The 24,928-nt window shown below is 35.9% G+C and overlaps 6 protein-coding genes across 10 annotated transcripts in view; 1 reads left to right on the top strand and 5 right to left on the bottom strand.

Annotated features, from left to right (window-relative positions):
- Positions 1-484: 484 nt before the first annotated feature.
- LOC135137142 (adenylate cyclase type 8-like) overlaps positions 485-24,928 on the bottom strand; it is a 158,952-nt gene continuing 134,508 nt past the window's right edge. For 4 of the 5 annotated variants that reach the window (XM_064066722.1, XM_064066723.1, XM_064066726.1 and 1 more), the window contains 8 exons: positions 15,141-15,277; positions 14,721-15,081; positions 8,308-9,840; positions 8,132-8,258; positions 7,972-8,084; positions 1,601-1,867; positions 1,351-1,552; positions 485-1,295 (listed from right to left, as the gene is read on the bottom strand). In XM_064066722.1, the coding sequence (XP_063922792.1) occupies positions 637-1,295; positions 1,351-1,552; positions 1,601-1,867; positions 7,972-8,084; positions 8,132-8,258; positions 8,308-9,840; positions 14,721-15,081; positions 15,141-15,277 (3,399 nt within the window). In that variant the 3' untranslated portion in view covers positions 485-636. The remainder of the gene's footprint in view (positions 1,296-1,350; positions 1,553-1,600; positions 1,868-7,971; positions 8,085-8,131; positions 8,259-8,307; positions 9,841-14,720; positions 15,082-15,140; positions 15,278-24,928) is intronic. The other variant, XM_064066725.1, reaches the window with a different exon arrangement.
- Positions 15,272-16,695, top strand: LOC135137143 (uncharacterized). The gene is made up of 2 exons (XM_064066728.1): positions 15,272-15,379; positions 15,439-16,695. Exon 2 carries the CDS (start codon positions 15,439-15,441, stop codon positions 16,672-16,674), a length of 1,236 nt encoding a protein of 411 aa, XP_063922798.1. The 5' UTR covers positions 15,272-15,379; the 3' UTR covers positions 16,675-16,695.
- Positions 16,755-17,843, bottom strand: LOC135137146 (uncharacterized). Its single transcript, XM_064066731.1, has one exon. The coding sequence runs from the start codon at positions 17,826-17,828 to the stop codon at positions 16,932-16,934; it is 897 nt and encodes a 298-aa protein (XP_063922801.1). The 5' UTR covers positions 17,829-17,843; the 3' UTR covers positions 16,755-16,931.
- Positions 17,857-19,124, bottom strand: LOC135137145 (uncharacterized). Its single transcript, XM_064066730.1, has one exon. It carries the CDS (start codon positions 19,118-19,120, stop codon positions 17,954-17,956), a length of 1,167 nt encoding a protein of 388 aa, XP_063922800.1. The 5' UTR covers positions 19,121-19,124; the 3' UTR covers positions 17,857-17,953.
- On the bottom strand, positions 19,282-20,535 carry LOC135137144 (uncharacterized). The gene has a single exon (XM_064066729.1). The coding sequence runs from the start codon at positions 20,518-20,520 to the stop codon at positions 19,297-19,299; it is 1,224 nt and encodes a 407-aa protein (XP_063922799.1). The 5' UTR covers positions 20,521-20,535; the 3' UTR covers positions 19,282-19,296.
- On the bottom strand, positions 21,075-21,811 carry LOC135137147 (uncharacterized). Its single transcript, XM_064066732.1, has one exon. It carries the CDS (start codon positions 21,786-21,788, stop codon positions 21,084-21,086), a length of 705 nt encoding a protein of 234 aa, XP_063922802.1. The 5' UTR covers positions 21,789-21,811; the 3' UTR covers positions 21,075-21,083.

The following is a 24,928-nucleotide window of genomic DNA, read 5'->3' as shown; positions in this document are numbered from 1 at the left end:
TCAGTCTAAGGGACATTATAGTGATCACATATATTCTTTATTTAAATTTTGAAAAAACTACAAATTTTTTCTTGATAATTTACCGGGAATGTATCATTGAATAATTTATTAAATTACACCTGAACGTGCTCGCTGCGCTCGCATTATTTTTTTTACAGGTTTATTCTCACAAAAGTGTGCAGGAAAGAATTTCAGCGAAGTTGGTTGGGTCCTATCATAAAAATAAATCTCTCGGCTGCAAAAACAACATACCCTAAGCTGATCTAGCCTGATCTGAGTTAACCTGATTAATTCCTTCGATTTTTCCACCCCTCCCTTTTTACAAAACAGCGATAATTCTTATATTTTGAATATTTTAAGTATGAATAAAAATGACCCAAGCGACCAAAATCGATACTTCCGTATCACCCCAAATGCACACATCTCACACTCCACTAAGCAAACAACACCCACACAGTCACACCCACACCAATAAAACTCCTCCAATACATCAACATTTATTTACAACACCAACCCTCTCCAAACCCTTCACAAACCCCATCAACAATTGGTCCCATCTTTCCTAAACTAAATAAAAAATGACTAGAATCAATTCGCCCTTCCCCCGAAAGAAAAACACCGAAGACATAAAATTATCTAAACATGAGTTCCATCCAACGAGTTGATCCTCTCGGGCTTCTCCTTCGACCCTCCTCTCTCCAGCTGTATCTTCGTGTCCCTCTTGATCAGCGGCGACTTCAGGAAGAACTTCATGTCTTTCCTGCCGCCGTGCTTGGGCGACTGGTGCACCGGCACCGCCGCCCCCAGCGAGCGCACCTTGAAACTATCGGTCATCTCGTTGTCCGCGCGCCGCTCCATCATGTGCGGCGAGTTCCGCTCGAGTTTGCTGGTCTTGGTGGCGGGGGAGGACTGCTTGGAGCGGTAGCCCACCATGGGCTCGGACAGCAAGCGCGGCACGGACTTGAAGATGGGGCCTTCGGCGTGGCTGGGGGCGGACACGGGGGTGTGCGGGGCGGACTGCGACACCATCATCTTGTTGATGTTGTTGGCGATGACGTCCTTCTCGATGGACTTGTACGCCTTCATGTTTTCCAGGTGGCTGCCGGAGCCGCCGAGCTGGCGCATGTTGGGCTGGGAGCGGGCGTGCATGTTGCGCTGGTTGGCGCGGGTGGTGTTGCGCCGGATGGGGTAGGCGGGGGCGCGGTGGGGGATGCGCATGGAGCTGTAGTTGATGATCTTCTTACCCACGTCGATCTTCTGCTGGGTGCGGGCCCGACCAAGGGCGGAGCTTCCAGCTAAAAATCAAAGAAAGAATCAACACCTAGAGGACTCACTGTGGAGGTGGTTTACGTGTGTGTCCGGTGTGTTTCCGCCTTGTTTGCGCCATGGCGTAGACGACCGCCGCCAATGTACTGTAGTGGCTGGGTTGGCGCTGGAAACTGGGCGGTCTGCCTTGCTGGCGACCCATCACGAAGTAGGTCTCCATTTGGCCTTTGCCCTTCACTTCGATGGATCCGCGTTTCTTGATTTCGTAGCCGCGCACACCTAACAACTGGTGAACTTTAAGGTAAGCAAGAGTTAGAACTTGAGGGCGAAGTACCTGAGCTGTGTATTTCGGGACTTGTATTTGGCCTATGACGCCTGTTGAATCCATTCTGGAGGCTTCGTTCACGGTGTTCCCCCAAATATCAAAAACGGGCTTCCTAGCTCCGATTACCCCACAAACTAGACTTCCGCACGACACTCCCACCCTCAGTCCAAAATTATTGAAGGAGTCTTTGTTGATGTCGTCTAGTTTTTGGCGCATGGCTATGGCGAAGTCTATGAGAGCGCAGAGGTGCTCGGGACTATCCGTGTTGAGACAATCCTGGAAAAAAATTATCGAACGAATCAAAACAAAAAAGTCCCCGAGATTCCTTCAAACTACTTCAAAAACAAAATACAAGAAGTGCCCGAGATTCTATAAAAACCACTTCAAAACAAAACAAAAATGGTCACAGAGATTCTTTCAAATTACTTCAAACGCAAGACAAGATATCTCCAAGATTCTTTACTACTTCAAAAAGCAGACAACACGGGTCCCTAAGATTCTTTTTATTTACTTCAAAAATAAAACAAAAGGGGTGCCGTGAGATTTTTTTAAACTACTTTAAAATTTTTTCGATTTCCCAATTTTTCAATTTCCCTAATTTAAATTTTTCGATATTTCAGTGCAGAGATTTTGCAACGTTTCTATTCTTTAATTTCGCAATTCTTGAAATTTTAGATTTTTTCTAGTTTCTCAATATCCAATTTCTTAGTTTTTCGCTTTTTAAATTTTTCGACTTTTCGATTATTATTATTTATTTTCCCGTTTCTCATTTCCTAGACGTTCAAATGTTTCGTTTTTGCGGTTTTTCAAGTTTTTGATTTTTCAACTTTTCAATTCGTCGATTTTTTGGTTTGGAATTTTCAATTTCTCGATTTATCAATTTTTCAGATTTTCCAATTTTTTTATTTTCGGTTCGAATTTTCGAATTCTCGGTTTTAGGATTTTCGGTTTTCCAATTTTTCGAATTTGAAAGTTTTTGTTTTATCGATTTTTCAGTTTTTTGCTTTCTCGATTTATCAAGATTTCTAGATATGTCTCGATCTTTTGATGATTCAATTTCTCAATTTTCCGTTTTTTCAATTTTTCAAATCGATTTTCTTTTAATTTTAAATTTTTCTATTTTTTATTTACAAACTTTTCGATTTTGGGGTACTCTGATTTCCCAGTTTTTTAATTTTTCAGTTTCTCCACTTTTGGATATTTCGATTTTTCGATGTTTCGATTTCTGCCTGTTTCAGTTTTCCAATTTTTCCATTTTTCGACTTTTCGATTTCCCAATTTTTCATCACTTTTGTTTTGGAATTCTAAAACTTTCCGATTTTTCGATTCCTTGGTTTTTCAATTTTCAGACTTTTTTCATTTTTAATTTTTTAATTTTCCAATTTTTCGATTTTTAAATTTTCTTTTATATTTTAATGTTTCATTTTCTCGATTTTCAGTATTTCAATTCTTCAATTTTTGCAATTTTTCAACTTTTTGATTTTTCAATTTTTCGATTTTTAAATTTTAGATTCTTAAAATTTTTCAAAATTTTCGATATTTTATTTTTCGTTTTTTGAAATTTTATATTTGTTTGATTTCCTGTTTTTTTGATTCTTCAATTCGTCGATGTTTTTTCATTTTTCATTAATTTTAATTTTTAAATTTTAGGTTTTTCAGTTTTTTGATGTTACGATTTCTTGATATTTCAATTTTTCGAGTTTCAGTTTTCGATCTTTAAAAATTTTGATTAGTCAAGATTTATTGTTCAATTTCTCGATTTTTCGTTTTTTCAATTTTTTAGTACTTTGATTTCTAACTTTTTCGATTTTTCGACTTCTCGAATTTTGAATACATATCTCGATTTTTCGACATTTCGATTTCTTGATGTTACAGTTTTTCAATTTTGCGATTTTTCGACTTTTAGATTTTCCAATTTTCGATTTCCAATTTTTCGTCTTTTCTGTTTTGGAATTCGCCAACTTTCCGATTTTTCGATTTTCAGTTTTCCGACTTTTGAATCTTTAAATTTTCGATGTTTCAAATTTTCATTTCTTCGATATTTTTTAACAAGTTGTCCCATGACGTGCAAACTCTGTCCATGCGTAAATTCAAAATTACTTTGAAACAGTATTTGCTCTCAAAGGCTTTCTACACCTTTGAAGAGTTTCTAAATGATGTGCTGTACTTTTCAATTTAAATGTATTTAATTTTAATTTTGTATCTTGACTTATGCAAAAACCGTTGTAGTTCTTATGCACTAATAAACTTATTATTATTATTAAACTTATTATTATTATTTTCGATTTTTCAAATTTTCGATTTCCCGACTTCTGTTTTTCAGTTTTCCAATATTTCTGTTTTCGGATTTTTATTATTCAATTTTTCCATTTTTAGAGTTTTGACGTTATCGATTTTTAATTTTTTTGGTTTTCGCCTTTTCAATTTTTCGTTATTTTATTTTTCATTTTTTAAAATTCTAGATTTTTTTGATTTCCAGATTTTCAATGTTTTTTCAGTTCTTCGATATTTCCGTTTTGTTACATTTTTCTAATTTTTTAATTTTAAACTTTTCGATTTTGGGTTACTTTGATTTCGATTTTCCAATTTTCGATTTCCCCCAACGTTTTCAAAATTTTAAAATTTTTGATTTTTCACTTTTTTCATTTTCCAATTAGTTTTACTTTTTTTTATGTTTGATTTCATCGGTTTTTCAGTATTTCAATTCTTCAATTTTTGCGAATTTGAAAGTTTCTGATTTTTCAAGTTTTCGATTTTTCCCAATGTTTTTAAAATTTTTAAATTTTTGATTTTTCAGTTTTTTGATTTTCCAACCAGTTTTTAAATTGTACTTTTTTTCAAATGTTTGGTTTTATCCCTTTTTCAGTATTTCAATTCTTCAATTTTTGCGAATTTTTAAGATCTTGATTTTTCAATTTTTCGATTTTTAAAATTTTCAATTTCCCGACTTCGATTTTGCAATTTTCCGATATTTCAGTTTTCGCATTTTTCCATTTTTCGATTTTTTACTTTTTCGATATTTAAATTTTAGATTTTTTAATTTTTCAATTTTTCGACTTCTTGGTGTTTCAATATTTTATTTTCATTTTTTAAAATCTTTTCAGTTTCTCGATTTTTAAAAATTTTGATTTACCTTTTTTTACAGTTTTTCGATTTCTGGATTTATAAAGATTTCTGTTTAGATCTTTTGATTGTTCAATTTCCTGATTTTTCGTTTATTCAATTTTTCAATTCATCGATTTTCTTTTAATGGTAAACTTTTCGATTTTGAGCTAGTTTTAATTTCTCAGTTTTTCGATTTTTCGACTTCTTGATTTTTGGATATCCCGATTTATCGAAGTTTCGATTTCTCGATATTTCAGTTTTTCAAGTTTTCGATTTTCCAGTTTTCGATTTCCCAATTTTTCATTTCTATTTTAGAACTTTCCAACTTTCCAATTTTTCGATTTCTTGGTTTTTCAGTTATCTGACTTTTCAATATTTCAATTTTTAAATTTTAGATTTTTCCAATTTTCCTCAATTTTTCAAATTTTTGAATTTTGAATTTTTGACTTTTTTGACTTTCCCGAATTTCTAAATTTTACAGTTTTTTCAAATGTTTCGTTTTGTCGATTTTCCAGTATTTCAAATTCTTCAATTTTTGCAATTTTCAAGTTTTTGATTTTTCAATTTTTGGATTTTTCAAATTTTCAATTTTCCGACTTCGATTTTTCAATTTTCCGATATTTCAGTTCTCGGACTTTTTGATAATTCAACTTTTCGATTTTTCAATTTCTCGATTTTTTTTTTAATTTCAGGTTTTTTAGTTTTTTGATGTTTCAATTTCTTGATATTTCAATTTTTCGATCTCGATTTTTCAGTTTTTCAACTTCTCGATCTTTTGATTGTTCAATTTTTCGATTTTTCGTTTTTTCAGTTTTTCCCTTCATCGACATTTTTTTAATTTTAAATTTTTCAGTTTTTTGATATTAAACTTTTCGATTTTGAGCTACTTTGATTTCTCAGTTGTTTCGACTTCTCGACTTTTGGATATCTCGATTGTTCGAGGTTTGATTTCTCGTTGTTTCAGTTTTTCAATTTTTCGACTTTTCGATTTCCCCATTTTTCGTCATTTCTGATTTAGAATTTTCGAACTTTCTGATTTTTCAATTTCTTGATTTTTCGGTAATTCGACTTTTCAATTTTTCAATTTTTAAATTTTCGATTTTCATTCTTGGATATTTGTCTTTTTCAATTTTTTAAATTTTTAAATTTTTAATTTTTCAGTTTTTTGATTTTCCAATTTTTCGAGTTTTTAAATTTTACATTTTTTTATGCTTCCTTTTCTCGATTTTTCAGTATTTCAATTCCTGTATTTTTTGATTTTCACAATTTTTTTGATTATTCAATTTTTCGATATTTCGACGTTTTATTTTTCAATTCTACGATTTTTGGTGTTGTGATTTTTTAATTTCTCGATTTCTCAATTTTTCGATATTTTCATTTTTCAAATTTCTAAATTTTAGGTTTTTCAGTTTTTTGATGTTTCGATCTTTCGATGTTTCGATTTTTCGACTCCTCGGTTTGAGATTTTTCGGTTTTTCAATTTTTCAATTCATCGATTTTCTTTTACTTTTAAACTTTTCCATTTTGAACTTTGAATTCTCAGTTTCTCAATTTTCCGATTTTTCGATTTTCCAATTTTCGAATTCTCAATTTGTCGTCATTTCTGTTTTAGAATTCTCCAACTTTCCGATTTTTCAACAGTTTACTTTTTCGATTTTAAAATTTTTCAATTCTCCGATTGTTTCCTGTCTCGATTTATCAATTTTTCAATATTTTATTTTTCATTTTTTAAAATTTCAGATTTTTTTGATTTCCCGATTTTTTGACTTTTCAGTTTTTGTATATTTCAATTTTTCATTGTTTCAAATTTTTTAAATTTAGGTTTTTAAGTTTTTTGATGTTTCAGTTTCTCGATATTTCGATTTTAAGTTTTAGATTTTTCAGTTTTTCAACTTTTCGATCTTCAGAAATTTTGATTTACTTATCAATTTTTCAGTTCTTCGATTTCTCGATTTATCAAGATTTTTGTTTCGATCTTCAATTTCTCGATTTTTCGTTTTTTTTCAGTTTTTCGATTTTTCAACTGCTCCAACTTTTTATATTTCGATGTTTTGATCTTGATGTTTCAGTTTTTCAATTTTTTGATTTTTCAAGTTTTAAATTTTCGATTTTTCAAACTATTAAATTATTATTTTTTCAGTTTTTTGATTTTCCAAATTTTCGAGATTTTAGGTTTCTTTTTAATATCTCGTTTCCTCGACTTTTAAGTATTTCAATTCTTCAATTTTTGCGATTTTTGTTTTAGTTTTTTTATTTCTGTCAATTCTTCGATTTTTTGGTGTTTTGATTTTTCATTTCTTCAGTATTTCTATTTTTCAATTTTTCTTTTTTCAGTTTTTTTTTGATGTTTGATTTGTCGATATTTCAATGTTTCGACTTTTCGGATTTTCAATTTTTCGATCTTTAAAATTTTTAATTTATCAGTTTTCCGATTTATCGATTTATCAAGATTTGTATGTTCCTATCTTTTGAGTGATCAATTTCTCGATTCGTCGGTTTTTCAGCTTTTCCATTCATCGATTTTCTTTTAATTTTAAATTTTTCCATTTTTTAATTTTAAACTTTTCAATTTTGGGATACTTTGATTTCTCAGTTTTTCAATTTTTCGACTTCTCGACTTTTGGATATTTCGATTTCTCGATGTCATTTTTGTTTTGGATGTTTCAGTTTTTCAATTTTTCGATTTTTCGACTTTTCGATTTTCCAATTTTCAATTGCCCAGTTTTTTGTCATTTCTGTTTTAAAATTCTCCAACCTTTCGATTTTCCGACTTCTTGGTTTTTCAGTTTTCCGACTTTTCAATTTTTCAGTTTATAAATTTTCGATTTTTCAAATTTTCATTTCTTTGATATTTCTTTTTTCAATTTTTCAAATTTTTGTTTTTTTAGTTTTTTGATGTTCCGAGTTTTTAAATTTTTCATATTTTTTGATATATTTTAATTTTTCGATAATCCAAATTTTCAATTTTCCGACTTCGATTTTTCAATTTTTCTTCGGATTTTTTGATTATTGAATTTTTTTATTTTTCGACTTTTCATTTTTTCGATTTTTAAATTTTTCAATTCTCAGATTTTTTTGATTTCCCGATTTTTTGATTTTTCAGTTTTTCGAGATTTCTAGGTTTGCATTTTTCGAATTTTTAAAAGTCCCGATATTCAGATTACTTAAAAATTAAAACAAAATGGTTCTTAAAAACCACTTCAAAAACAAAAAAAAGGTTCCCGAGATTCTTTCAAACTACCATACTACTAAGAACAAAGGGAATAAATAGGTACCTTGTGGGTAGGGTTCAACCCAGAAGCCGCCATATAAGTCGCAGTAGCACTCACAGTTTTGATTTTTTCAATAGTACTGAAGCGATCTTCATCCAGAAGCTCATCAAAGTCGGCTACAAAACAACGTCAAAATGGTACCAATATCAAAAGTACCACTCACCTATAATTTCATTCAGGAGCCTTATACACTCCAACCCTTTATTAATATCCTCAGAATAGAACTCCGTGAAGTTGGGAATACTCGCAAACAACACCCCCACTTCGTCCCTCGACTGGGAATACAGCTCCTAGATCACCACCGATAAATACTTATCACACCATCTCGACAATACGTACCTCACTATTCCTCTCATTACTTAAAAAGTGTTGAGCGACGTGATCCGGAAGGATATTTTTTAGTAACTGCGTATTCGTGTGTCTCGTTTCTTGCATATCATTCAACTCGCGTTCGGCTTGTTGTTTCCATAGAAAGTCCAAACGGGAAGTTACTTCCACGAGTCTAGCGTGGTACGCCACCATGAGGAAGAAGACAATCAGAAGAATCGACATCTGTACCGATAAAGGCGTACTATCGTCATTGTCGTTGTGATTGTCGCCTTCTTGGAACACTCGTTGAAACGGTACTAGAATTAGTACGATGTAGACGGCCAACATGACGATGGCTAGGAAGAGCTTGATCAAGTAGTAGAGTTTGAGAGCTGTGGCTAAAGCGATGAGGCAGAGAATCCACGTAAAAACGATATACTCAGGGTGTTGACACGTCGAGAAGTCGGTAGCCGCGGACGCGTTGACCGTCTTAGTACTCCTTTGAACGAGTACCGAAAACCCGCTTTCGTTCTCTCGGGTTATCGTCGGGTGTCTCTGGAGCAGTACCGGGAGAAGTACGATTTCCGTGTCGTTCGGAATTGAGCGTTTTGTTCTCGTGATATTAAAAGCTTCCCCGTTTTTGATACTTGCCAGAGTCTGGTTCAAGAGTTGAAGCTTCTGGTTGATACTACTAATAACAGCACTCGTTTCGTTCGTCAGAAGTGATATGTTTTCGGCTTCCTTCATCAACTCGTCGATGTCCACATTCCTCAACAACTCCAAAGACTTAACACAGTCCTCTGAACAATTTTGTCTGTTCGAAGAATCCGCCACTGCGATATTTTTCCCGCTGATCCACCCCCACAAGATCTCCTTGGTCTTATCCGAGGCGTTCAACCTCGCCAACTTCTCGCTATCAAACAACCCCGACAAGTTCGAAATGAAGAGGGGCTGCTTCAACAACACCCCCACCTCCCTGCCGCCCACTGAAGCCTCCTCCGCCTCCTCTTCGCTTAAAATCAAGCTCGAGGAACTGGTCAGCGCCATGATGACGATGACCCCGCAGATGAACGCAGTTCGCGTCTTCCGATTGTGCACCAACGTGGACGAGATCTTCTGGAGGGACTCCGGGAGCTGCTCGAACTCCTCTGCCATCACCAGAACGCTGGTGGAGGTCAGGATTAAGGTGGTGATGGTAAGGAAGGCGATGACGATGTCGTTGAGCTGGCGGAAGGCTACGACTTGGCAGACGACGATGAGCAGCCAGATGATGAAGCAGCACAGCATGTTGGACTTGAACATGTCCTCGCGCAGTTGGCTGAATTGGTACTCCATGTCTTTGTCGATGAAGCGGAGGGTCCAGGTGTTGACGTTGGCGTTGCGCATGCGCTTGTTGCTCTCGATTTCGATGCTGTGGTCGATGATGTCGTCGACTTGTTCGGTGGTGGAGGGGAAGGTGGAGTTGCGTTTGCGCATGCGCGATTCGGAGAGGTCGTATTTTTGCTTGTTGTAGTTGATGGAGTCGAGGTCTTCGTCGAGGTCGCCGGAGAGGGCGTGGTGGAGCTGGAAGAAATAGATATGAACTTAGTTGGTGTGCACCCGTTTCCGTCTGTCTGTCTGTCTGTCTGACGTCTGTCCGGGTTTTTTGACCGGCAGTTGTCAAATTTTTTGTCTATGTTAGGAATACAAACGATATTAAAATTTTATAAATTAACATACTCTTTCATTTGTGGTTTATGAATCCGTCTTGAGTTTATACCACACGCATCCAGATTTTTGAAAAACAAATCATAATTGTATAACATTTTACAATCTAACTTTGAAACTGCAAATTCGAATGCTTTGAAATCTTGCAAACTATAGATATAACAATTTTTGGATTTCTCCGTTTTTCGAATTTTCGATTTCTCGATATTTTAGTTTGGGGATTTTTCAATTTGTCTTCAATTCTTCAATTTCTCGATTTTTCTTTCCATTTTCAGTTTCGCGATTTTCAATATTCGATTACTCAAGTTTTCGATATTTCAAATCTTGAAATATTTCTTCTTTAATTTCTCAATTTTTCAGAATTTCGATTTTTCAACTTTTCGATTTTCCAAATTTTAAATTTTCGACTTCTCCATTTCCCGATAAATCGATTTTTTTATCATCGATTTTTGATTTTTCTGGTTTTTAATTTTTCAATTTTTTGACTTTTTGACTTCGATCTTTCCAATTTTCGATTTTTTCCATTTTTCGATATTTCAGACTTGAAATTTTTCGGTTCTTTTAATTTTTCTTGCATTTTTCAATTTACTATATAATAATTATAACATATTTATCTCCGATTTTTTGATTTTTTATTTTTTCAGTTTTTCAGTATTTTAATTTTTCAACATTTAAAGTTTTAGATTTTTCGTTTTTTCAATTCTTCCATATTCTATTTTTCCATTTTTCGAATTTTTTAATTTCAAAAATTTTCAGTTTCTTGAATATTTCGACTTGCCGGTTTTTCAATTTTCCGATTTTTAAAATTTGTAATTTTTGGAATTTTCCAATTTTTCGAATTCCTGATTTACCGAGATTCTTGTTTCGATCTGTCATTTGTTCGATTTCCCGATTTCACGTTTTTTCAACTTTTCCATTATTCGATTTGTAGATTTTTTAAATTTACAAATATTCACTTTTTCATTTTTTAATTTAAAATTTTTCCGTTTTTCGAATTTTTAAATTTTAGAATTCTCAGTTTTTTGATGATTCTATTTCTCTCTCTTTCGATTTTTCGACTTCTCGGTTTTTCAATGTTTCGATTTTTAAAATTTGGAATTTTTTTAATTTTTTTAGCTTCTGGATTTTTCGAGATTTATATGATTTAATCTTTCGATTGTTCAGTTTCAATTTTTTCGGATTTTCAACTTTTCGATTGATCTTTTTTTCAATTTTAAATTTTTTAATTTAAAATTTTTCAATTTTAAACTTTTTGATTTTTGATTTCTCAGTTTTTAGACTTTTTGACTTTTCGACTTTTCGATTTCTCGATCTTTTGGTGTTTCGATTTCTCGATGTTTCAGTTTTTAATTTCTCGATGTTTATTCGATTTTCGCAATTTTTGGCGTTTTGACTTTTCGGTTTTTGATTATCCGATTTTTCGATGTTTCGATTTTTCAGATTTTCGATTTCCAAATTTGCATATCTGTTTTAGAATTTCTCATTTTCTTGATTTTTCAGTTTTCGGAATTTTTAATTTTTTGTTTTTTTTTTTAAGTTTGCATTTTTCAGTTTATCGTTTCTTCTTCAGATTTAGGACTTTTTTATTCCTTAATTTTTCGATTTTCAATTTTTCAATTTTTAAAATTTCAAATTCTTAAAGTTTCGATTTTTTAGTTTTTTGATATTTCGAGTTCTTGATCTATTAATTTTGCAACTCGGTTTTAGACTTTTATTTTTTTTAATTTTTCGAATTAAAAAGATTTCCATTTTTCGATTTTTCATCTGTTCAATTTTTCGTCATTTGTGTTTTGGAATTTTTCATTTTCTTGAAATTTTAATTTTTCTATTTTTTACATTTTTGACTTCGATTTTTCGATTTTTTGATTTTTTTAATTTTCAATTTTTTCATTTTTCAGATTTGATTTTTTAAAATTTTCAGTTTTTCTATTTTCAATTTTTTGAATTTTACATTTATTGAAATTTTTATGTTTCGATTTTTGGTTTGTTCTATTTCCCGATTCTTCGATTTTTTAACTTTTCGATTATTAGATTTATGAATTTTTTTAATTTAAATTTTTAAATTTGTAATTTTTTTAATTTAAAATTGTTCAGTTATTGAATTTTAAATTTGTCGAGTTTTCGACTTTTCGGCTTTTCGATTTCCACATTTTTCGTGATTTATGTTTTAAAATTTTGCAATTTCTTGATTTTTCAGTTTTTCGATTCTTTAATTTTCTGATTTTTCAGCTTTTCGAATTTTTAAGTTTTAAATTTTTCGGTGTTTTGATGTTCGAATTTTCGATTTTTCAATACTTCAATTTTTTGATTTATCGAAATATTTGTTTTTCGATATTAATTATTTTTTATTTAAAATTTTCGTTTTTTTTAATCTAAAATTTTTCAGTTTTTCAATTTTAAACTTTTCAATTTTGGGCTAATTCGAGTGCTCAATTTTTCGATTTTTCGATATTTTAATTTTTCAATTTTTAAAATTTTAGATTTTTTGTTTTTTCGTTTTTTCAGTTTTTCAAAAAAATTATCTGAATTCTTCCATTTTTCGCGATGTTTGATTTTCGATTTTTCGACTTTTCGATTTATATTTTCAATTCAAAATTTCCTGTTTTTTTAACTTACAATTTTTCAATTTTAAACGTTTCGGTTTTGGACTATTTCGGTTCCTCAATTTTTCAATTTTTCGACTTCTTGACTTTTCCGATTTCTCGTTTTTTCATCATTTTCGGTTTTTCGATTTTCCACTTTTACGATTTCCAAATTTTTCATCATTTCTTTTGCGAATTTTTTAAACTTCTTTTACTTTAAATTTTTAAATTTTTTTATTTTGGGATTTTTCGATTTCTCGGTTTTTCATTATTTCTGTTTTGGAAATTTTCGATTTCTTGATTTTTCAGTTTTTCGATTCTTCAATTTTCTGATTTTACAATTTTTCGTTTTTTTTTATTTTGTATTTTTTAATTTATGGATTCTTCAATTTTTCCATATTCCATTTTCGCATTTTTGATATTTTTATTTTTTAATTTTTAAAATTGTCGATTTTTTGATTTCTGGATTTTACGATTTCCCGGTTTTTTGATTTTTCGACTTTTCGGTTTTTCAATTTTTCAGTTTCGAATTTTTAAATTTTAGATTTTCAGTTTTTTAATTTCCCGATTTTTCAATTTTTCGACAACTCGGTTTTAGATTTTTAATTTTTCAATTCTTCGAGTTTTCGATTTATCGAAATTTTTGTTTTTCGATTTTTCAACTTTTCAATTTTATTGATAATTTTTAATTTAAATTTTTCGATTTTGTTTTAATATAAAATTTTTCAATTTTTGAATTTTAAACTTTTCGATTTGGGTTATTTCGATTTCTCAATTTTTCAGTTTTTCGACTTCTTAACATTTCGATTTCTCGATTTTTTGAGCTTTTGAGGCTTCAATTTCTCGTCAGTTTTTCAATTTTTCAACGTTTCGATTTTTTGATTTATCGATTTTTTGACTTTTCGGATTTTCGATCTTCCAATTTCTCGAATTCCCATTTTTCGTCATTTTTCTGTTTTGGATTTTTTTAATTTCTTGGACTTTTAATTTTTCTATTTTTTTTAAATTTTGAATTTTTCGATTTCTCGTTTTTTTTATTTTTCGGTTTTTTGATTTTTCGACTTTTCAGCTTTTCAATTTTTTAATTTTTCGATTTTACAAATTTTTGATGTTTCGATTTTTGACATCTCGGTTTTGCCAGTTTTCGATTTCTCAGTTTTTTAATGTTTCAATTTTGGGAATTTTTAAATTTTTCCATATATTTAATTATTATTCGAACTTTTAAAGTTAATTTTTTTCTATTTTGTGATGTTTCGATTGCTCGATGTATCGATTTTTGGACTTTTTCGTTTTGATTTTTCGGTTTTTTGATTTTTAGACTTTCACCTTTTCACTGTTTTAATTATACATTTTTCGATTTTACAAATTTTTATGTTTCGATTTTTTGACACCTTGGTTGCAGTTTTCGATTTTTTAGTTTTTCAATATTTCAATTTTGGGAATTTTTAAATTTTTCAATATTTTATTTTTTCGAATTTTTAACTTTTAGGTTTTTCGATTTTGTGATATTTCAATTGCTTGATGTATGGATTTTTTGACTTATTGAGTTTTCATTTTTTGCTTTTTCAATTTTTCGATTTTTAAAATTTTTGAATTTTTGAAATTCTGGATTTATCAATATTCCGATGTTTCAATTTTTTCGATTGTTCGATTTTTCGACATTACGACTTTCCAGTTTTTCGATGTTCCGAAAGACATTTTTTCCCATCACGGCTGCAGTTATTTTGAGTATTTAAAACTTTTTTAATCACTATCATGTACCCATAATCTACCCGCCGACAGCCGCCTCATTTTGTCGCTCCCACTTAAAAAATTACGCTTTAATTTTAGCCCCGAATCAATATTAATTCATCGCGGCTTTAATTCCATTGTTAGACAGTTCCCAACTTCTCCATCTCCGCCACTGCAAACTAATAACATTAAGTAGATAATGCAATTATTATGAAACCCAGCGCGCTCCTGGTCCCCCCTTACACGGCTCGATAAAACACCAAATTAATTAAAAACAAATACACTGATAAAAAATCCAAGCTAATCTCCTCTTTCGCCAAACAACTACACGCCCTAGCGCGACCCAACGTACACCCGCCACAGGCGAGCTCACTCTCGTGACCCCACCTTCACCCGCCGTGACGCAACACCTACAACACCTACATTCTCGAACGGGATCTCCGGCGTCCAGTCCGTGGTGTTCTCCTCCTCGACCGTGCTCTGCTGAATACCGCTGTCGCTCCGCTCGATGGAGGCCTGCGGGGGCGGCGACGCCGGCGTCGACGGCGTCTTGGGCGAGCTCAACCCGCTCACGACGTGCTCGTCCTCCGGCCACAACTTATTCGAGAAGATGCTGGGCCTGGAGGCCAGCCGCCGCCGGGTCCGCATGGGCTCGACCTGCTTGATCAGGTAGGTGGTGACGTCGTGCTCGCGCAGGTAGGAGTCGCGGTCCTGGCCGCTGCCGGGCTCCACCTCGTAGGCGCCGTTGAGGCACTGGTAGGTGCTTTCGGAAATATGAACCCGTCTACAAATTAATAATAATAATAATAACGACATGAAGGGCTGTAATGACGAGGGAAGTACCCAGGAATGCCTCCAGATTCCATATGGTTGGCCAGAAGCACGTCGTACGACCAGATGTCGAACTGCCATTTTCGCAGACCCAGCACGCCACACAGAACTGAGCCCGAGTGAATTCCGATCCGCATGTTAAGGTCAACCTAAAACAACAACGTTATCTTAGAGCTGATAAGAGACTATCTATTTTTAAGCGACGCCGGCTGTTGATACAGGTGATCAATTGTCTCGTCTTCCTTGCTACAGTAAGTTTACGCTTTTATTACTACTAGTATTACTATTATTTATTATTATTATTGTCTAGATGGACGCAAAACCTTCTATTACCAGAGATGAGGTGTCAAAGGTCATTGCCAATAAACTCAAGTCGGACGAATTTGACCTTGTTGACTACTCTCTAAGGATGCTGGGTGAATGGGTGGGTTTGTGTGGCGACCACGCTATCTTGGAAACCACCATCAAGCAAGACGAAGAAACCCAGTATACCTTTTTCGTCAAGTTGTACCCACGAGTCCCACTAGTTATCGAGTTCATCGAAGGAACCGGCTCCTTCAAGAAAGAAATCTTCGTCTATAGACTTTTCGATCTTTACGAAAAAGAAGAGGTCAAAATTTTGGCCGAGTGCGTCCCCAAGTGCTATCTTTCTATTGACGAAAAATTCCTCGTAATGGAAAATTTGATCGAGCAAGGTTACACCAGTGTCAACAAATACGATCTATTCGACTATGATACTCTTAAAGTGGTTTTGGAAGCCTTATCCAAGCTCCACGCGAGTACCCTCATCTATGAAGAACGCACGTCTAGACGATTAATCGACGTGTATGAAGCAGAGCTAGAAGAGACTTATTACAACGAGCGTCCAGATTTTCCTCTAAAAGAAGAAATAGAAGCCGCAATCACTGGTATTTTAAACTCAACGCAGCTCTTCAATCTTCCGGATAAACTCCTCTCGGGAAAAAATTTTCGCACAGTCTTGGAAGAAGTATGCCGGAGGGTCCACTCTCTGGCTCGACCCTCCAAATCTTTCCGGAACGTGGTATGTCATGGTGACATATGGGCGACTAATCTTGTGATCAAACGCGACCATAATGGTACCCCGGTACGTTCCAAACTCGTCGATTTTCAATGCGGAAGGTACGTACCACCGGCACAGGACGTCATGTCGGTCATACACTTAACCACGGCGAGAGAATTCAGAAAAAGGTACATGTACAACCTAATCGGGATCTACTACACGTGTCTGGAAAAACACGTAACCCTCGCTGGGTACGATATGAAGAAAATCATCCCGTTTGAAGAGTTTTTGGCCAGTTGTGAAGAACAAAAGGTTTTTGCGATGGTCCAAACCGGCTGCTATTTTCCACTGATTCTACTAGAAAGCCAGGAAATCCAGGACTTTTTTGGGGACAAGGAGAAGAACAAGGACGCTCTTTACGTGGATAGAAGCATCCTGGTCAAAGCGCATCTAGACGATGAAAAATATAGCAACAGAATGCGCGATTGTCTTCTAGATTTGAAAGAATACTGTGACTATTTATAAATAAAAACTAACTTGTTAGTAGTTGTTTGGTTATTTATTTTCAAAAAAAAGTCGCAGCTCATCTAGCGCTTCTATGTTCATTTTTCCAAAAATTGGGTCCCGGTGCCAACTCGAAACGATAAAGTCGTACTTGTTTTCGAAAAACACGAACTGAGCGACTGACGGGTTTGAGACCATGAGGGTTTGGAGGAGAGCGAACCCTTGAGACCATGTTTCCCAAAATTTTGACCTAGTTCGTCGTGGTAGAAACCAAGCACTTAGTCTAGATGGTCATCCCTCAGCTTCTTGTCCGTGGTCAAGTGAAGAAAAGCCATCACGTCTTGACCTGGCGGACAATATCGGTACGACTGGAAGTCAACCATGACACACTTGACGTCTCGATCGTCGAACTTGAACATCAAGTTCTTGGTCCAAGGGTCACCATGGCAAATCGTGTTCCGAAATTTCGTCGACGGTTGGGCAAACAATTTCTGTTGGTCGAGACCATCTAGAATTTTTTCCATGAACATAGATTTTGGTATCGTCATGGTCTGGGTGTGAGTCAAGTCGACTAGAGCGCGCAGACCATGCTTCGACGACGCGTACGCTTTTTTCACCGACTCTTTGTCAGAATAGAACGTTTCGGCCACTTCATCCTCAAACTCGTCGACCAACCAAAATTGCTTTTTTTCCTCTAGAATAATACAGCTGGCGTGCAGTTTGGCGAACGTTGTCAAGGCCGCTTTGACACTCTCTAGGTCTAGAGAAACGCGAGACGGCAAAGTTTTGTAGCCTTTTGACACCAAGTCGTCGAAGACGAAAGTTTCGTCATTCACGAGGAAACACCGAGGAATTGCACCCTCTAGCACCTTGATCGAGTGTTTTTCCAAGAGATTAAGGTACCTGGTGAAAAAGCGGTGTTCCTTGAAGAAGCCGTTGATTTCCAATAGGAATTGCCTCTGTGATGGTACTGTCGGTAAAGTCTTGACGAAAAAATTGTGACTTTCGTTGCACTGGTTGCGTTTGATGGTCACAGTTAAAAGGGAATGGTCACCCAAATAACCATTCTTGTGGTCGAAGGTGGAATTCCGCACTTCGACTATCACAAAATCGTCATTGAGCTTCTTTGACACGATTTTTTGGCAATCGGAGTGCGAAAAAGTGGGTGTTTCCATGATGGTTGTAACAATACTAAACACGATCTTTTGGTTTAAAAATATATTGTTTAATATTTAGTTGGTATTAAGTGTGATTTATTGTCTACAAGAGATAACAACCTGAATAAGAATACAATTCATTGTCAAGGATTCAGTTCATAAAACCGTCTCAATTCTCGAACCGCTTCGAAATTAATCTGTCGAAAAACTGGGTCACTTTGGCACATAGTTTTGACAAAGTTGTATCTATCGTCAAAGGTCACCGTCTTCGTTTGGTCCGGAACGGCAACCATTTGACAGCGACCGAGCGCCTGAATCAGCGCAAACTCTTTGAAATATTGACAACTTTCGACAAACTCGCGCTTCGACAACACCCCAACCCCCAAATTGTCAACCAACTCGTTATAGTAAAACTCGACGAATTCGTCAAAGTGCTTCGTTCTCACGTCTTCACTCGTCACGAAATGAAGAAAAGTCATGACATCTTGCCCCGGTGGCGCGTAGCGATAGGACTGAAAGTCAACAAGAACACACTCGATTTTGTCTTCAACCTTAAACATGAAGTTGTTCTTCCAAAGATCGCCATGGCAAATCGTGCTCTTGAATTTGGTCGACGATTTGCCAAACAAGGTTCGTGAATCAAAACCGTCAAGCACCTTGGTTTTGAACTTGTCTTTGGTTTGGGTTAAGGTTTCGTCGTAAACGTCAATCAAGGCTTCAATTCCGCGTCTCGTGAGCTGGATTGCCTTCTTAACTGAGGGTTTGTCGGAGTAATAGGTGTTAAATTCGTCGAAATGGTCGCACAGTTTTGACGATTTTTTGTCTTGGAGGAAGAATCCAGAAGCGTGTAGTTTCGCCAGAGTGGATAATCCGGCTTTGACGAAATTCGTGTCAAAAGGAAGCCTAGGCGGAAGTGTTGTGTACCCTTTGGTTGTAAGATCTTCCAAAATTAAGATGTTTGGACGACTATAGAAACAAGAAGGCACTATTTTGTCGACTAAATCAATTGAATGTTTCGTCAATTCGTGGCAAAATTTTCCATAGAAGAAGTCTTCTTTGACGAAAGCGTTGATTTCAAGCGCGAGGTTTCTCTGTGACGGGTTTGACGGCAGACATTTGGCAAAATAATTCAAGGTTTGGTTTTTACCTAAATGTTTGATGGTGATTTTAAGACTTGAATGGTCACCCAAGTAGCCTCCAATTTCGTCTAAACTTGTCTTTTGGGCACTCAAAATGGTGAAATCGTCAGTCTTGAGTGTTTTGCTGACGATTTTTCGATAGTCGAAAGATGACAGGTTAATACTTTCCATCTTGTTTAGCAGTCGCGCTTATGCAAACTGATTTGATTAATAAGACGGACTTGGAGTTCGATTTATCGATAAGATAAGTAGTGTTTTGAAACTTGAAGATAAGGAAAATCAACATATTTAGGGGACTTCCGCAAAATAAAATAAAAAACTGTTATTTACTAAGTATCACGTTTGTATTATAACTGGTCTTCGTAGAATTGACTCAGTTCGGTTATTGCTTCAAAATTTACCTTTTTATAAAGCTCGTCTTTCTCACAAGCGGTAAAAACAAAGTCGTACTTGTTTTCAAACAACACGAAAAATGCGTACTTTTCGTCCGCCAGTAACTCAGTGGCGATTTCTTGAGACAGCGCCACCACTTGCAAATGGATGCATTTTTGGGTCAAAGCAAACTGTCTGAAAAAGTCACAACTGGTGGAAAACTCGTCTTGACTGATAATCCCCCCGAGCCCAAACCCTGTCAAAACGTGGTCAAGCTCTTGGTAGTAAAAATGAAGCATTTCTTCCATGTGCTTCTGGCGAAATTTTTGATCAGTGGTCAGATGAAGAAACGCCACGACGTCTTGCGCCGGCGGCCCGTACCGATGCGACTGAAAATCCACAAGCACGCAATTCACAGGTCTTCCATCTTCAAACTTGAACATCATGTTCTTGGTCCAGAGATCTCCGTGAAGAAACGTGTTCCGGAAAGTCGTGGACGGTTTGACGAATTGTTTTTGAAGATCGTACCCTTCCAAAATTTTTTGTCGCAGCAAGGTCTTCGATATCTTCATTCTAGGATTGTAGGTCAAGTCTATAAAGGCGTTAAATCCGTGACGGTACGACGTTGCCGCCTTCTTCACCGTTTCTTTGTCCGAGTAGAAAGTCTCTGCTAGTTCTTCAGAAAACGCGTCTATGAGTCGGAACGATTTCTTCTCTTCTAGAACTATAGCGCTTGCGTGGAGTTTAGCGATTGCTTTGAGGGCGATTTTCACACATTCTAGGTCCATGGAGGTTCTACAGGACAGGGTGGTGTAGCCAGTTTGGCTTAAATCTTCAAAGGCGAAAATTTTCCCATCTGTGTAGTAGCAAGTGGGGATTGTGTCATCTAGAACGGTGATTGAGTGTTCTCGCAATAGATCTAGAAACTGCGTGAAGAAAAATTTTTCTTTGAAGAAGCCGTTTATTTCGAGGATGAAGTCGCGCTGGGATTTCACTGTAGGGATCGATTTTATGAAGAAAGTGTGTTTTTCGTGGCCAGAGTTTCGTTCGATGGTGATCTTCAGTGAAGAATGGTCACCCAAAAACCCGTTCACTTGTCCGAAAGGGGCTTGGTGGAAATCGATCACCAAGAAATCGCCAGTTTTGAGTTTTCTGGATATGATTTGTTCGCATAGCGACAATGTGTCTGACGTGTTCATTGTACTAGACTGAGGGTTTCAAGGTTTGATGCAACATATAAATAAATCGTGGTTTGTTTTGGATTAAGATTAATTTATTGCTCCTTTGTGAGAAAGTCGCATTGAATAATAAATCTAAATGGACAACCAAGTGTTTTTAGGAGACTATAATTTATCTTCATAGAACTCCCTCAGTTCAGAAAGTGCTTCAAAATTCTTCGTTTTGTAGCCTTTATCCTTCGCACTAGCGGCAATCACAAAATTGTACATATCTTCAAACAGAACGAACTGTGTTTTCTCTTCGCCTGCCAGTAATTCGGCAGCAACTTCTTCAGACAATGTCACCACATGGGAATGGGACTGATTACCCTTCCAAGCCCAAACCTCGTCAAAAGACAGTCAAACTCTTGATAATAAAATCGAAGCATTTCTTCAAAGTGTTTCGTCCGAAACTCCCGATTGGTACTCAGATGAAGAAACCCCACGACGTCTTGTCCCGGCGGTCCGTAGCGATACGACTGAAAGTCCACAAGCACGCAATTCACAGGTCTCGAATCTTCAAACTTGACCATAACATTCTTAGTCTAAAGATCTCCATGAAGAATCGTATTCTTGAAGATCGTCGACGGTTTCACGAACTCTTTCTGAAGATCGTGCCCTTCACAAACTTTCTCCCTTAGCAAGTTCTTCGATATCTTCATTTCGTCTTGGTGCGTCAAGTCAAACAAAGCATCAAAGCCGCGATTGTGCGCCACTACTCCTTTCTTCACCATTTCTTTATCACAAACAAGAGTCTCTGCTAGTTCTTCAGAAAACGCGTCTATGAGTCGGAACGATTTCTTCTCTTCTAGAATTATAGCGCTTGCGTGGAGTTTAGCGAGAGCTGCGAGGGCTACTTTCACACACTCGAAATCCAGAGACGTGGTGGTGTAGCCGTCTTCAGTTAAATCTTCAAAGACGAAGATCTTCCCATCTGTGTAGTAGCAAGTGGGGATTGCGTCATCTAAGATAGTGATTGAGTGTTCGTGCAAGAGATCTTGCAACTTGGTGAAGAAAAATTCTTCTTTGAAGGAACCGTTCACGTCGAGGATGTAATCGCGTTGCGATTTGCCCGTGGGGATGGACTTTACGAAGAAATTGTGCTTTTCGTGGTCGGAGTTTCGTTCGATGGTGATTTTCAGTGAAGAATGATCACCCAAAAACCCGTTCACTTTATCGAACGGAGTTTGATGGAAATCGACCACCGAGAAGTCGTCGGTTTTGGTTTTCGGGATACAATTTGTTGGCATAGTGACGTGGAAAACACTGAGGATCTCGAGGCTTGATTCAACATTTAAATAAACGTTGTTTGTTTGGTTTTACGATTTAATCTATTGTTCTTTTGTGAAAAAAATTCGCGTTGAATAACAAGATTTTAGTTTTAAATTGACGTTTTACAGTTAAACCAACTGTTTTTTGTAAAAATAACTCGTCAGTGATAGCTTTTAAGTTCCTTTTCACGAAGACGTCACCCTTGACGCACACTCCTAATGAAGTCGTGCTTATCTAGGACAATATTGGACAATACTTATCTTGGCCAATACCAAAATCACCACCTGAAAGTGCGTCAAAGTTTGGGTCAAAGCAAATTGTTTAAAATAGTTATAACGAATTTTTGCCGAATGATATACTCGCTACACGTCATATTTTTAGAGGGTAGGTTATCTGCCAATATCAGTCTTATCGCAGCAGGATTTAGCCCCGCCCATCCACCCTCTCTTTTCTTACAGGATATGTCATCTGCCAAAATCAGTCTTATCTTGGCAGCTAATAGGCTTCTAATTAAATAAAGGGTGGGTGGGTGGGGACAATACTTGTCAAGGCAAGACTAATTTTGCCCAATGATATACCTTCTACCCTTCATTTTCTTAGAGGGTATGTCATTTGGCAAAATCAGTCTTATCTTAGCAGATACCAACTCTCTAAGAAAATAAAGGGCGGGTGGGCGAGGCTAGTACTGACCAAGATAAGGCTGACATTGCCAAATACCATACTCTTTAAGAAAATAAAGGGTGGGCGAGTGGGCTCAACACTTGCCAAAATAAGACTAATTTTGCCTAATAATTTACCCCCTACCCTTCATTTTCTTAGAGGTTAGGTCATTTGCCAATATCAGTATAATCTTAGCAGGTACTAGCCCCGCCCACCACCCTCTCTTTTTTTAGAAGATATGTGATATGCCAAAATTAGTCTTATCTTGGTAACTACTAGCCTTCTAAGTAAATAAAGGGTGGGTGGGTGGGGCCAATCCTTGTCAAGATAAGACTGATTTTTCCAAATGATATACCTTCTACCCTTCATTTTTTTAGAGGGTATGTCATTTGCCAGTATCAGTCTTTTCTTATCAGGTAGTAGCCCCGCCCACCCACCTTCTGTTTTCTTAGAGGATATGTCATTTGCCAAAATTAGTCTTATCTTGGCCTTCTAAAAAAATAAAGGGTGGTTAGGTGGGGTCATTACTTGTCAAGATAAGACTAATTTTGTCAAATAATATACCCGCTACCCTTCATTTTCTTAGAGGGTAGGTCATTTGCCAATATCTGTCTTATCTTAGCAGGTACTGACCTGACGTGACCTGACCTGACCTGACCTGACCTGACCTGACCCACCCTCTCTTTTATTAGAGGATATGTCATTTGCCAAAATCAGTCTTATCTTGGCAGCTACTAGCCTTCTAATTAAATAAAGGGTGGGTGGATGGGGCCAATACTTGTCAAAATAAAACTGATTTTGCCAAATGATATACCTTCTACCTTTCATTTTCTTAGAGGGTATGTCATTTGCCAAAATCAGTCTCATCTTGGCAGCTACTAGCCTTCTAAGTAAATAAAGGGTGGGTGGGTGGGGCCAATCCTTGTCAAGATAAGGCTGATTTTTCCAAATGAAATACCTTCTATCCCTCATTTTCTTAGAGGGTATGTCATTTGCAAATATCAGTCTTATCTTATCAGGTAGTACCCCGCCCACCCACCCTCTGTTTTCTTAGAGGATATGTCATTTGCCAAAATTAGTCTTATCTTGGCCTTCTAAAAAAATAAAGGGTGGTTGGGTGGGGTCATTACTTGTCAAGATAAGACTAATTTTGTCAAATAATATACCCGCTACCCTTCATTTTCTTAGAGGGTAGGTCCTTTGCCAATATCCGTCTTATCTTAGCAGGTACTAGTCCCGCCCACCCACCCTCTCTTTTCTTAGAGGATATGTCATTTGCCAAAATCAGTTTTATCTTAGCAGCTACTAGCCTTCTAATTAAATAAAGGGTGGGTGGGTGGGGCCAATACTTGTCAAAATAAGACTGATTTTGCCCAATGATATACCTTCTACCTTTCATTTTCTTAGAGGGTATGTCATTTGCCAAAATCAGTCTTATCTTGGCAGCTACTAGCCTTCTAAGTAAATAAAGGGTGGGCCAATCCTTGTCAAGATAAGACTGATTTTTCCAAATAATATACCTTCTACCCTTCATTTTCTTAGAGGGTATGTCATTTGCCAATATCATTCTTATCTTATCAGGTAGTAGCCCCGCCCACCAACCCTCTGTTTTCTGAGAGGATATGTCATTTGCGAAAATTAGTCTTATCTTGGCCTTCTAAAAAAATAAAGGGTGGTTGAGTGGGGTCATTACTTGTCAAGATAAGACTAATTTTGTCAAATAATATACCCGCTACCCTTCATTTTCTTAGAGGGTAGGTCATTTGCCAATATCCGTCTTATCTTAGCAGGTACTAGTCCCGCCCACTCACCCTCTCTTTTCTTAGAGGATATGTCATTTGCCAAAATCAGTTTTATCTTAGCAGCTACTAGCCTTCTAATTAAATAAAGGGTGGGTGGGTGGGGCCAATACTTGTCAAAATAAGACTGATTTTGCCCAATGATATACCTTCTACCTTTCATTTTCTTAGAGGGTATGTCATTTGCCAAAATCAGTCTTATCTTGGCAGCTACTAGCCTTCTAAGTAAATAAAGGGTGGGCCAATCCTTGTCAAGATAAGACTGATTTTTCCAAATAATATACCTTCTACCCTTCATTTTCTTAGAGGGTATGTCATTTGCCAATATCATTCTTATCTTATCAGGTAGTAGCCCCGCCCACCCACCCTCTGTTTTCTGAGAGGATATGTCATTTGCCAAAATTAGTCTTATCTTGGCTTTCTAAAAAAATAAAGGGTGGTTGGGTGGGGTCATTACTTGTCAAGATAAGACTAATTTTGTCAAATAATATACCCGCTACCCTTCATTTTCTTAGAGGGTAGGTCATTTGCCAATATCCGTCTTATCTTAGCAGGTACTAGTCCCGCCCACTCACCCTCTCTTTTCTTAGAGGATATGTCATTTGCCAAAATCAGTTTTATCTTAGCAGCTACTAGCCTTCTAATTAAATAAAGGGTGG

The sequence above is a fragment of the Zophobas morio genome, unplaced genomic scaffold (assembly GCF_036711695.1).
Source record: "Zophobas morio isolate AGI-343-1 ecotype UQ-CSIRO unplaced genomic scaffold, CSIRO_AGI_Zmor_V1 ptg000028l, whole genome shotgun sequence".
Lineage (NCBI taxonomy): Eukaryota > Metazoa > Arthropoda > Insecta > Coleoptera > Tenebrionidae > Zophobas > Zophobas morio.
Note: the sequence above shows the minus strand (reverse complement) of the source record. Positions and strands in the feature narration are given on the sequence as shown.

Bases quoted from the DNA above. Each gene is read 5' to 3' on its own strand.
- LOC135137143 (XM_064066728.1), top strand. From the start codon at position 15,439: ATGGACGCAAAACCTTCTATTACCAGAGATGAGGTGTCAAAGGTCATT.
- LOC135137146 (XM_064066731.1), bottom strand. From the start codon at position 17,828: ATGGAAACACCCACTTTTTCGCACTCCGATTGCCAAAAAATCGTGTCA.
- LOC135137145 (XM_064066730.1), bottom strand. From the start codon at position 19,120: ATGGAAAGTATTAACCTGTCATCTTTCGACTATCGAAAAATCGTCAGC.
- LOC135137144 (XM_064066729.1), bottom strand. From the start codon at position 20,520: ATGAACACGTCAGACACATTGTCGCTATGCGAACAAATCATATCCAGA.
- LOC135137147 (XM_064066732.1), bottom strand. From the start codon at position 21,788: ATGCCAACAAATTGTATCCCGAAAACCAAAACCGACGACTTCTCGGTG.